Source organism: Cyprinodon variegatus, unplaced genomic scaffold (genome assembly GCF_000732505.1).
Source record: "Cyprinodon variegatus isolate N-32 unplaced genomic scaffold, C_variegatus-1.0 Scaffold1199, whole genome shotgun sequence".
In the NCBI taxonomy this organism is placed as follows: Eukaryota; Metazoa; Chordata; class Actinopteri; order Cyprinodontiformes; family Cyprinodontidae; genus Cyprinodon; species Cyprinodon variegatus.
In genome coordinates, this window is record NW_015151652.1 from 13,236 (window position 1) to 26,456 (window position 13,221).

Consider the following 13,221-nt stretch of genomic DNA (forward strand, 5'->3'; position numbering starts at 1 on the left):
TATACATTTTTTTTTCAGTGGTGCTAATCCTCTTCCTAAGTCTATCATTTAACAGTAAAATAAAAGTATTTTTGATAGTTTTTCTATGGAAGAAACAATGAGAGCTATAAAGAAGTAGTATCATCTTATAGTAATGTATATAAAAAAATGTTATACTTTTTTCATAAAAAATCAATGTCCTTATGATTTCTAATTGATTTTACTTAACTCTGCAAAAAGGGTGAAAAACTGCAATTTTTTTTTTCAGGATTTATTGTAAAAACATTTGACAAAAAATACTGTTGGTCTCATTATTTTTCTCCATGACTATATCTGTATAACCTGCAACTGTATAATAATTCCTTTATGGGCAGAAAGGGAGTGGGCAAGAAGGGAGTGCATGCTGTGAGAAAAAAATAAAAACCTTTTTTAAAATTCCTGTCGACTTCAACTGCATTAAACAGAAACACAGAAATCAAATGATAAGGAATTTATTTTCAAATATATCCAAAAATAAAAGCAGTGCTTTTAACAACGTAAGGCATAAAATGTTGGAATTTAAAACAGTTTTCCATCAACATTTGGCTTTGAGTTAACCTGTGTATTTAATAGGTAAATATTTTTAAGTGGCTCATATTAGCTAAGCACTTCACTTTGTACAAATAACCAATGCTGTGCCATGGTACAGAGGGAAAAAAAATTGACAAAGGCTTTTTTGTCTTTCAGGGGGCGGGAAGGTATTTAACTCAATAATGCTGCAGATCTATCGCAAACTTACTGGTTACAGAAATCGGCTTAACAAATAATACATTTGTCTTATAATTACAGCAGACAGAGAGAACAGTGTAGCCTGGAGAGACTTTGGACGAATGAACTGCTATCTGTGAAATTTAATTTTTTCCCCCACAGCAGTAGATAATAGTTGTGGAAGATTAAAATCATGACAAAAATCACATAAAAAGCAAAACATTATAAAAGGATACAAAAATACAAGTTACAAAAATAATATAAAATTCGACTACAATAATAGACCACAAGCCATGAGAGTGAGTTACATCCCACTAGTGTTAAATGTATAACTGGAATACATGGATTAGGTTTAAAGAAATTATAAAAAGGAAAAAAACATACAGAATTACACATCGTAAAAAAACAAAACAAAAAAAAAACTGATTGTTTTTAAAGAAAAAAAAGTTCATTTGGTGGTCTTTACAAAAGACAATAAAAAAAATATATCTTTTTAATCAGTGGAATTTAAATGTATGCTCATAAAACAAGGGCAATATCTACAAAATATACAGTACAAATAAATATGGTCATTTAATTTGCAGAAATGTCACCATTTTAGTTTCCATCGTTGGAGTTACAGCTTTAAAATAGAATTGCCATAATTTCCCACCAATAAAAAAAAATCCTTGCGACACTAAACAGACTTACAGTAGATTGAATGCTTCATGTTTTGCTGCCTCTAAATAAAGGAAACCTTTTGGATGTTTTGTTTAGCGGGGCTCTCAGAGTATAACTTCCACATACTGTTCATCGCTCAAAGTGTCCAGGCGGTTAGCAGACCTTTGGCCAGAGAAGGAGGGCTTGGCTCGGCAGTGCAGATCAGGGTAATAACTGGGATCTAGCAAAGTCCTTGTGTTTGGTGGGACGTCTGGGAGCCCAAAGGTGTAGCTTAGGGCCGGTTCAGTTGGCCAGGCCATCCCAATGGGTGCAGAAGGGTGACAATGACGGACATCGTCTAGGCTGTGGCTGTGGTTATCTGTAGAAGTGTGTGGTCTGGACTTCTGGATCCATGTTAAAGAAGGAGAAGAGAGGGGGTTAAGATAACGAAACATAACCCGATGGAAAGATCATTTAGGCCAGAAGCTTTACCTGTTTTACCTTTTTGTTGTTTGGCAATATAGCATCCTGAACAGCATGTGGCGGGTGCCTTTGGTTGTCTGTTGAGCCAACATGATTTTATTGGTCAATTTTAACAGAAATTAAAGCAAACCGAATTTCAGAATAAAAGCTGTTTACAAATGTTGGATCTGAACAGTTTTTTCACTGCCTGGATACCTGCTGATGGAGTCTTAGCAGAACGTTTTGGAAAATCCACAGACACTCCTTCGAGAAGATCGGCCAACTGGAACATTTCGTAAGAATCATCCACAAGAAGTTCCTCTGGAATACCAGCACTGGGCTTGATCTCTACAAAATGGAAAACATCAAGTTAGTACATTTAAACCTACATGGAGAAATGTTCCTAACAAAATATAAAAGCGTCTTTTTTTAAGGCACAAAAAAAACAAATTCTAAACAAATATTCAGAAAAAACAGCACTGCGCTTTGAATATTGATGATTAAGTTGGTATTTAGCCATAGTGATAAGGACCTTTTTTAACATTTAGGGAGCACATGAGGCCAACGTGCATCTGGATAGTTTCCCTCCCAACATAAAGAACACATCCATATAAAAACTGCATTCAGATTTCACTAACGAAATCCATCTGATTTGAAGTATTCCAGTGTGACAAAAAAAAAAGAATGTAAATCCATGTTCAAACATTTTAAGCATTTCGGGTTAGAAAGAAAAGATCCTCACCTCCCTCCTGTTGACCCCGCTGCTCATCTCTTTGTTCCTTACTGTCCGTGTCAGACTCCGAGGTCATGGAGCTGTAGTGGCTGGTAGTTGAGCTCAAACACTTCTCTACGTGCTGTGGACCATCTTCGCCCATGGAGGTCACCTCTGTGCAGATGCTGTGCTGGCGGGCATCTGCTTCAATACCCGAGCTGCCGGTGGAGCGTCGAGACAGACCAGGGCTGCTTTCACTGCCCGGTGGGTCCATATCAAGGTCATCACTTATGTAGGACTCTCTGTAGCGCTTCTTCTCTGAAGATTAAGACAAATTGACACATAAAAAAATGACCTTAAATACCTTATGTAACCTTATAAGGGTTGTTTCCTAGTTAAAGACTAGGATTGAAACATTTTCTGCTAACCCCTACAGTATAGTTCAGGTGGCTTGCTGTGCGGTTATACTTTGGAAATCATGCGGACCACTTTCCTTCACTTCTTCATACTACTGCTCTCCAGCTAGGAAGATCTGCATTAATGGACTTTAGTGACTATAAAGCAAATTTTTTCTTTTTCTTCACAAAAGTGTCACCTGACCAGCACAGCAAAAACAATCTAGAAATAAGTAAAAATATTTTAAATTAGATGCATTAACCCTCAATTTGAGCAGGTAAAGAAGATGATTTGAAAATGGAATGAGCAATTTTAAGCTTCAAATGATATTATTAGATAATATGCACCCGAAATAAGACAATGCAGTCATTTTATCTTATTTTAAATGGAAATTGTCTTGTTCCATTGGCAAAGTGTCTTACCTCCTCATTTCAAGAAAAATTGCAACTATTTGGATAAAATTTTTTTTGCAGTGATGCATTTCTGTCATGCTGTGAACTTTTCCAGTGGGGTCCATCAGGTGACCTACAAGTTGACAAGTTAATACTCTTTTCCACAGAGATCTCCTGTATTTGAATTAAAACTCTTATTAAATGAACTAGCTATTGCTGTGACTTACTACATTTTCATAGGTTTCTTTCAGGGTCAGAGCTTCTACTGTACATTTAGCGCTGTAACTTCTTTTGATAAAGCCTGTAAAGAAGAAACTGCTGCCCTCTGCATTTAATTTCTCATTAACCTAGAAAGTACAGGCATGAGACCGGGACCAAGGAGACAGAGGTTCTAAGACCTGGCGAGGGTGTAAGTAACAAGGCTGTGCACTGATAATCATCCAGCACAGGTAAAAACAAGCTGAATATCAAATGCAATCTAAAATATTAACCAATGAATCATTTTCCTCACCGATAACCACCTGCATAGGCAAGCTAATGCAGGGCTAAACAGAAGAGTCTTGATGAAAAAAATAATAAAAAATCAAGCAGAACCTTAAAAGCCTTGAGCAAAGACTGACTCAGACATTTTGCACAAGGAATACAAAACCTGAGGGAATCGCTAGAAGACAGCCAGGAAGAGGTGAAAAGAGTACAAACTTTAGCCAAAAGATTGATAGCCTCCAATGACAACATGAAAATGGAAGAGACCAAACTGGATATTCAGGCAAGCAGCATTGGGGATAACCTTGTTTTCTACTGCATTCCTGATCCCACACAAGATGCACTAACAGGCCATCATGCAAGACTTCCTTCAGCTTTAAATTGAGAGTGATGAACGAGTCAAAGTCTATGGAAGGGAACAGTATGGTACAAACTACAGAGAGAATGATCAGCTTCCAAAAGTGATGCTTGGCATGTTTCCCTTCCTGTCAGGAAGAAGCTCAGTGGAGAAAACACACCTTCTCTTCATAGATGACAGGTTTATGTCAAAGATCAGCTGTTCTGGAGTCAGGGCATTACCATTACAGCTGCTACAGGAAGCATAATCCATAAACACCAAGTAGATTCTAGACGAAGTTCAGTAGCATATGGTTACTTTAAAGTAAACATTCAAATCATTGCAATATTTATATTTGCATCCCCCCATTGGCTGGATTTTTCACTTTTTACTAACAAAGTCTATCTGCATCAAACAAACACAGAAAGGAAGTAGGATAGAATACAAAGTTTGTTTGTACCTCATTCTTTGTTAGTGATGAATATTAATTATCGTTTTCATGTTGCATTGTACATGAAATTGGAAATAATATCTTAATAATAATGTGGTCCAGGTGAGCACGCAGATCATCAAACTTACATTTAACCAAACAACAAAGAGGCGGGGCTTATTTTACGAAGAGAAGGATCAACTTTAGATATAAAGGCAGTATAACTGATCCAGAAGGGTAATATCTAACTATCATTAAAAATATAACACTAAGGCCTATCCCTAATGTATACAATCTAAATATGTACAACTCCAAAGTTTTTATACTTTTTTTTTTTTTCTGCCAACCAGCTGGATGAGCACTCACACCGTCTCAGGTTCTACTAGACATTTATCTACGGTTTAAAAGTGTGTTTTCCTCTCCTCCATCATAATCATCATCATCTGGATCCTCGGGGTGAGACATTTCTCAAAGCTAACAGCTAGAAGCAATAAATGTAAATTTGGAGAAAAAAACTGTTACAAAGTCATTCACAGAAAACCAGATCAAAAGGCTCCTTTCTCTCACTAGACTGCATTGCTTTATATCCATGATGGATTTATAGTGCCTGTAATTGACATTAAAAATGTTTATATGAATGAATGGACTATATTTTTTGTTAATACACTACATTTATCTGTTTTATAAGGTGCCATAAGAACGTGAGACTCTGTGCTTAAAAAAACAAAACAAAAACACAGCTATTAATGATATTCCACTATTTCCCTGCAGGCTGACTCAGAAAAGAATCAAAGAATCAAATCTGACCCAACTTCCACGACTGGTTACATCTTAACTTTCCACAAACCAACCTCAGAGAAGCACACAACAGATAAAACTTTATCTATGCAATTTAATACGATATAATTATTGATAGATATTAAATTACATGTCAACTTCATCAACCTATCCCATCAGCTTTGTCTCTGTTCCTTTAATTCATCTCATTTTATTTGGACAACAGCTTATGTGTTCTTTTTTTAAGGTAAACCGTATTTCCTTGGAAGTGTTTAGGCTTACCTAGACCTAGGCTTACCGTCTTTTTTTCCCTTTTTCATGTTTCTATAAAAATTTGGGTTTGGACACATTAAGGAAAATTTGGCGGTTGATTGACAGCTAGGAACCAGAAACGAAGCTGATAGATCATGAGAGATGGGAACTGTCCTGTGCTGAATACAGTTCAGAGTGTAGAGGTCCTAAATACTGAAGATTTTACATTAGCTCTACTAAACAGTGTTAATCGTTATTTTTCATTCCTCTCTTACCTTTGCTTTCCTCCAGCTGTCGCAGGTGCTTGAGAGCCGGCTGCAGGGTGAGGTAGACCTGATGGCTGCTGCTCAGGTGCAAGAGGAGGTGTCGAGAACGGAACGACGAGCCGGTGTAGTAAACCAGCTTCCTGGCTGATGGCAATCCATCTGGCTGGATCTCAAATTTCTTTCCCTGAATGAGGCAAGGTAATATAAATTGCTAATGGCCATTAAATAATTACCAAGAGTTTTCTTAATCTTAAGATGGAATTGAAACAAGAAGCTGTACCAGGAAAGTTAGACGGCCGACATTTGACCAAGGGAAGTCATACAGCAGCTGTCGTATGTTGTTCACCTCCTATGAAGACAAAACACACATTTAGTTGACAGCTTGTTGGATGAGGGCTATGAGGAGGCCGTTTCAATGGTTTTCAGAGTGAGTGATCAAGAAGTTATTGTCTTTGAGGGGCCATCTGGACTTGATAAAGACCAAGAGCTTCTGGAGATATCTCACGGTCTGTTAGCTTTAAAAATCAGTCAGGCCTGGTGTGCTAATCCCCCCCACCCACCCCCACCCGGCCCCTGATGGACAGATCAAACAACTGACAGGCACGGCAGGCAGTTATCTCTTAACGGACTGCTTAGTGGCCATCCCACACATTCCTCACACAGCTAGTCAGTGGGTTTATTAGGACCACGCTTACAAAGGCAAATATCTTTGAGCCAACACAGAATCCCACTCTGTGTACATATTCATCGATGTACAAACTGGGCATTAATAACACTCACTTGATAAACCTGCATTCCTCGCAGGGTGAGACCAAGCAGCGCGGTTCCTCTCTCCTCCTTTTTGTCCTGAAGAAAAGAATGATAATATGTCAGACAGGCATCTGAGCGCCTCTGATAAGATAACCCCTTCACAGCTCAACCTCCTCACCGGGTCATGGAGAGAAGGGGAGCTGATGCTAACAACGCAATTCAAACTACAGTACATTACACAATAAATGGGCCCGGTTTCAGAAAATGACTCGGTAGATAAGTTGCTCTGAATATGGAGGATTACATGTTGAAAAAGATAAGGGGTCACGTCACTGCATGGTATCTTTTACTCTTTAGTCAGACTGGATTTATTGACATTTTCTACCTCAGACTCATTTCTAGATTTCTCTGAAGTTCTTAAAGACATTTAAGAGAAACCTTCATAAAAATGAACACAAAGCCCTTTATTTCTTCTAAATATTCTGATTATTATATTTACAGTAATGAATAAGAATATTATTTTCCAAACTTGCCTAGATTTGTACAATGATCACATCAAGTTAAACACTTTCGAATCATATTGAGAATTTTGAAATTAAACCTTTAAACATCATAAAGTGTCCTGACCTTTTGGAGCCTGTAGAATATGACAGGCACATCCTCTAGTTGGCACGAGTCTCTGATGAAGCAGAAGATGGCATCACGAGTGGACATGCCCCATAGCTCCTGGTGAACCTTGGGCCCGTGGCAGAGAAGGTACTTGACTCCACGCTTAGCTATAATCTGCAAGTGGTAAATGCATGTGAGGTAGCTGACCTACAGTGCCTGGCAAAATGATTCAGAGCCCCCCCATCCGTATAAATCTGCCACAGTGCGTTGATTTTCATTTTAAATAATTACTCCACTTTTTGTGTTAGTTTATCACATAAAATGCCAACAAAACATTAAATTATGTAGCTAAATCATAAGGTTTTATCAACCATGTGGAAATGGCTAAAAGGATTCAAATGTATAGATTGTAAACTACAAGTGCTCTGGGGTTCTAAGAGCTTCTGGCATGTAGTACCACCTACCCATGGAGGAAAGTAGTTCTTGGGTTCAAAATATGCAGCGACCTCCATACCCTCCCTCTGCATCGGGCAGTCACCGAGGTCAGCCTGCAGAGCGTAACCTGCCAGCTGAAAGTACACCTCCTCCTGCTGACGACACTCAGAGCGCAGGACTCGCTCCCGCAGGTCAGAGTAGTAGAGATGCCGCGCCTTTCTCTCACTGGTACCGGAAAAACAAAAAAGAGCCGCTCCAGAAATTCACAATGGAAAAACAGCTAATAGAAAATAAACGGAAATTTCCTCTATAATGGTTAAATCATTAACATTTTTGTAAAACATACCTAAATAGTCTTCCATTTTCAACATAGTACTGCACTTTAAGGCAGAGAAGAAAAGGAAACGGTCTCTTTAGTGAACCCTGTGGAAAAAGGAAACTGATTATTATCTGTTTGTTTACACGCTTATTGGAAAATAATAATATCTACAATGCATAAAAATGCAAGAATTTTTTATTTCCATTTTGTTAAGTTCTATGTTTTTTACTAATCTGTATTTAAAGGGCAACAATAACTATTATATAGATAGAAAATGAATTAAAATACCTGATATGTGTTTTATATATGACTGAGGTTAGAAGGTGAACCTCATCCTATGTTTATAATAGCATTGCCCTGTTTTTAACTCCATCCAACCTCTCAAATCTGACCAGCCTCCCTCTTTCTGCAGAAGGAAAGCTTTCCCACAGCATGATACTGCCACCACCATGTTTCTCTCAGGCCAAAAAAAGCACATTCTAGCTCATGCTTACAGTGTTCCCATCATGAATTTATACAATAAGGATGTTTTTTCATCCCGGAAAGCGCTTGAATTAATAGCTTTCCTTTTAAACGGATCCCTCTAGTCCCTGCCTGTCCTGTCAGGCTAGACCCAGAGCGATTGTTTATTTCAGATATGAGCTTTCTTACCTTTCCAGAATCTTGCCTCCACTCCTTAGAAAAGTACTTGATCAGTTTTTCTTCCATGTCTAAAAATATGTGTTCGTTATCTAGTATGGAGATGGAAAAATGAAAAATCAGAAGAAAAACAGAACGAGATGTAAAGAAAACAATAATAAAGCTGACTAGATTATTTGGGGGTCATTAGGGTGATAGAAGACCAGATTTGGATTTGACATATTGGAGTGAATTTACTTCAACAACCAAAGCAGTGATTTATGATCCAGGTTCTATGACTCATGGCTTGGACCGTATCATTTTCAGTTGTTGTAACTGTGTGCTGCCAAAACACGCTCATCAGGTTATTTCACAAGTTACTCATTTAAGCTCCCATCTCCTCATTTCCACCCTGACTCACTCCAACTCCCTCATCGAGGCCTTTTGAGTAACAGCTGAATAAGGCGGCCTGTGTCACGACAAGCGCCCCCCCACTCCCCCCTTCCCATCATCAACCCATCCTCCTCAGTGAAGCAGAGGAATGCAAGCGTGCATTCCAGGATTAATGAAGTTAATATTGCAGGAATCCAGGCCCGGGTGATCGCTGAACCAACACCGCAAAAACAAAAGAGTGTTTGTTAAAGTGGTGAGCCACAAAAGATTACCGAGGCATTTCCACGCGTTTGTAAAACAGGGACGCTGGAAACAGAAAGTTCGGGACTTTGGTCTGCGGCTAAACCGGATTACACTTTAGATTACGCAATCGCAGGGCAGAAAGGTATTTGTTTGAACAAAACGGTTTAATTGCGAAAAGGTTGTTTCTGACGTTACATAAACAACCGCTGCTGCAGCAAATCACTGTCATACAGTATAAGAAGGGCTCAAATCAGGATGTTAATCATCATATTTCATCATGCTTCTGTTATGCGTATACTATCACAGGGAGTTAAGTGTTAACTGGGAAACTTACCTCTCAGCACAGTGAGGCCAAAGTAGTCAAGCTCTTTAATTCCAAGAAGCTCCCCAACTTGGTTTAAAACCTCCTGTCCTGTAGACTTTAACTAAAGAATTAGAAAAAAAAACAAAGGATTTCTTATTTAATGCACATTCAAGATGTGAAAAAATGCCTTCACACTATGCCCTCAGTTACAGCCTTTTAAAGGTGGTTCTGTGCCTGTCCATTTTCTGCCCCACTCCCACCTGTTGCTAAAACTGTCAGTAAAGTTTAGAAGACTAATAGAAAGGCCCTTATACCTTTCCTTTGCAGGTTAAAGTTAAATAAGGCAGTTTGAAAATGTTCTGGGTGCAAAAAAAAATAAATAAAATTAGACATAAAATATACTATGAAATATACTGGCTTGGAACTATTTGCAAGATCAGAAAATATAGTTTGTGCAATTACAGTTTAAAATTTATATTCTCATTTCAGCAAAAATATTTTTTGCTTCAATCTGTGTTTCGCATTCTTTTTTCTTTAATATTTTAACACCTACACACATAAGACTGAAGACCATTTATGATGAAGCAGAGTGGTAATTTTTTTGCAAACTACTATAGTAGTAGGATCTGTCTGTACACCATTTTGCTGCATTATTGACTTGTTTTTGTTGTGCGTATTTTGAAAGCTACTATTTTGTTCTCTATGGGATGTTTGAAGATGAAAATCAGTAAAACTATTTGATTATTATTTATGGAATCTGGACAAAGCTTGAAACAAATATATAAGCCTTGTCCAATCAGCACCAGGTTACCAGCACTGAACTGAAAACAGTTTTTCATCTGAACACTTTGTTTTCCGACTGTCCTTCGTTTGGCTAACAGCATGGTGGGTGTGGTGGCCTTACAGTGACATGTTACATGGGAGTCAGAACAGGAATAAAGTGAGATAGGCTTACACAATTGATTTTATAGGTATTAGGAAAATAACTCCAACTTCACTCCTCCCCAATCAAATTATATTACGTTATATTACTTTAACAGCTGTCTTCTATGACTTAATCTAAAAAGATCAAAACTGTAAAAAGGGTCGACTCATTACACACCATGCATACTAATTATGATGAATAAAGATTTGTTCATACAGCCCTTTTCAAATAAAAACTCAATATATATATATATATATATATATATGTATTTATTAGGGCTGAAACAATTAATTGGTATTAATAGATAATTGAAATATTCATCAACTAATTTAATAATCGATTAATCGTTAACTTGAGTATAGAGACTGTAAAACATGCCTTTGGCTGACAGAGAGTCCCACTTAGAGGAGTAACTATACCAAAAATGTTTAGAAAATATGAACGTTTTCAATTTAAGATAAAAACATTTTCGTCTGTCAATATGTTCTATCCAGAGCTCCTCAAGTGGAAAAGTTTTGTTCCACCTGGTTTAATATGGTAAAAGTCTTTTTTAATAAACCTTTTGGTATCCGATTATTAATCGGAAAAAATATTTCAACAGATTAACTACTTGCAAAATAATGGTTACTTGCAGCCCTTATATATAATTATATACAAGCATTTCAAGGTTCACAAAAGCAGGAGGCTGAAACTTTCAAGACATCATAAAAACAAAGGCAGGTCATTATTCAGCTGAGCTGTAACAGTTATGAAAAGGAAACATCCTCAGGTTTTAGATGAACCTTAGAACCCTCTCTAGATATTCATTTGAGGCTTCAAGTTGCTCATTATATTTGGGTTAAACTTGAGCATGTAGCTTCCTGAAAGTCACAGTTTTATTGAATTATTTTTGAATAAATTAACAGGTGACCAGTGAGAAAATGCACCAACACAGCAGTTATTGTGTCTCATACAGTAGGTTGTTCCAATGAAAGTGCAAAAAGATTGGCTCCAAATAATTTGATATACAGCTTTTTGTTGATAAGAAAAGCATTTACTGTATTTAGTGGGTATTTATTTCCTATGTTTGATTAAATATATACAGCAAGCTGAGAATATTATTACTTTTTATATTTACAATAATCAGTATTCTATTTTCGCAGTTGTGGAAGATATTCTTGCCTTTCTGTTAAAAGTCAGCAGCTTCTATTAAACTTTTTCATTATAAATGTACATTTTAATCGTGTGAAACAAACTTTTTTTTTACCCATCTTAGCAGGCAATGCTTATCACTTTATGATGACAAAAACAGCAAACACCACCGTGCTAGATGTGATACTAAGAGTCTTTGGAGGGTTTGATTCTCATTAAACACCTACCCCAATAGTGACATCCAGCTGGCTTTTGTTGGGAAGGAGAACACAAACCGTTCTCTCATTCTTGGAGGGAGATGACATGTTGACAAAAAAATATATTCGTGACAAGTGTCCACAAGAATTTTTCACTTTTCCCCAGCTTCTTTCACTTTCTTTATTATGTGTTCAAGTCCAGTTCATCCATATTGCATCTATAAGAAAAAAATAACATCAGAATGATTTGGTGCAACAATAGAGATGTTCTTGAAAGCAGATGAACTGAGGAAATGATGAACTTAAATGTGAGCTAATGTGCTCGCTCTGCAACATGTCATGTTCTGTGCTCATTATAAAGTAGTCTGTGCTTTGATAATTAAAAAAAATATATAAAACTGGGCTTAAAACACAATGTTATAAACTTTGCATGTTTTACTTCCCATATGACATGAAATGCAGATAGAAGAATCCACAGAATGCAGAACATGCATTCAAATTAGCCTGTTTTGTCAGATTAAACATTACTTAAAAATGGCTTTTAAATAAAGATGGCATTTCTGTATTGAAGAGCTGTCATCTTGTTGGACTGATGTGATATTCTAATCAGAACGCTGGGTGTTTTCATTAGCCGTAAAATAAAAACCATCATGACAAATGGGATGAAGCCTCGAAAACATTCATCTCTGTATAATTATTCTTTAAAGTGCATTTCAATTATAAACAAACACTTTTAGGGAGTTGTAAAAAAAAACAAAACAGAAATGAAATTATGGAAAAACAAACCCCAAACAAATGAAAAAGCTGCAAATACTTAAAAAATAAAATACAAATTCAGCACCAAAACAAAATATATGCAGAGTGTTTCCAACTACTTGCGAAAATCGCAAAATAGCAACAAACTTTCTTTGCTTTACCAAGTTAAATAGAAATTAATCCAATGCAAACTGGAGTTAAACATGCGAGTCAACAAATCTCAGGAGTTATGTTTTAAAAAAAAAAAAAAAACAATAATACATGCATTAAAAATATACTGCTAAAAGAAATATACAAGTTCCCATGTAAATATGGCATTATATCTTTCTACTGGTCCTTTGTCCCTACTTATTGGAACAACTCTTTCATTTGTGTTATGCTCAACATAAAATCAGAGGTGGAAAAGGCAGAGCAACCAGGGTTCCAGTATCTCGCCTCATTATGGCAACATAAATCCCCAACTGGTAAGTCTAAGAATCATTTAATCAGGTTAATTATTGCTTCGCTCCGACTCTGATCCTCTTAAACCCAACTCTGACCAAAACAAAAAACACCATAAACAAAACTAAAGGGATCTAGAAAAACCCTACCCAATCTGGAGCCTGCCTGTACCAATGATTATGCTATATATATATATATATATATATATATATATATATATATATATAT

At 36.8% G+C, this 13,221-nt stretch overlaps 1 protein-coding gene across 5 annotated transcripts in view; it reads right to left on the minus strand.

The window, feature by feature from the left end:
• Nucleotides 1-473: 473 nt before the first annotated feature.
• Nucleotides 474-13,221, minus strand: part of LOC107102089 (FERM domain-containing protein 6-like) — an 18,437-nt gene continuing 5,689 nt past the window's right edge. Inside the window, exons 2-14 of one of the 5 annotated variants that reach the window (XM_015401260.1) lie at nucleotides 11,827-12,014; nucleotides 9,574-9,664; nucleotides 8,637-8,716; nucleotides 8,013-8,089; nucleotides 7,696-7,891; nucleotides 7,250-7,405; nucleotides 6,653-6,718; nucleotides 6,153-6,221; nucleotides 5,882-6,056; nucleotides 2,570-2,857; nucleotides 2,044-2,175; nucleotides 1,867-1,925; nucleotides 474-1,766 (exon numbers count right to left, since the gene is read on the minus strand). In XM_015401260.1, coding sequence (XP_015256746.1) covers nucleotides 1,491-1,766; nucleotides 1,867-1,925; nucleotides 2,044-2,175; nucleotides 2,570-2,857; nucleotides 5,882-6,056; nucleotides 6,153-6,221; nucleotides 6,653-6,718; nucleotides 7,250-7,405; nucleotides 7,696-7,891; nucleotides 8,013-8,089; nucleotides 8,637-8,716; nucleotides 9,574-9,664; nucleotides 11,827-11,904 — 1,743 coding nt within the window. In that variant the 5' untranslated portion in view covers nucleotides 11,905-12,014 and the 3' untranslated portion in view covers nucleotides 474-1,490. Of the gene's footprint in view, nucleotides 1,770-1,857; nucleotides 1,926-2,043; nucleotides 2,176-2,569; nucleotides 2,858-5,881; nucleotides 6,057-6,152; nucleotides 6,222-6,652; nucleotides 6,719-7,249; nucleotides 7,406-7,695; nucleotides 7,892-8,012; nucleotides 8,090-8,636; nucleotides 8,717-9,573; nucleotides 9,665-11,826; nucleotides 12,015-13,221 lie in introns of all 5 variants that reach the window. The other 4 variants (XM_015401258.1, XM_015401257.1, XM_015401259.1 and 1 more) reach the window with 4 other exon arrangements.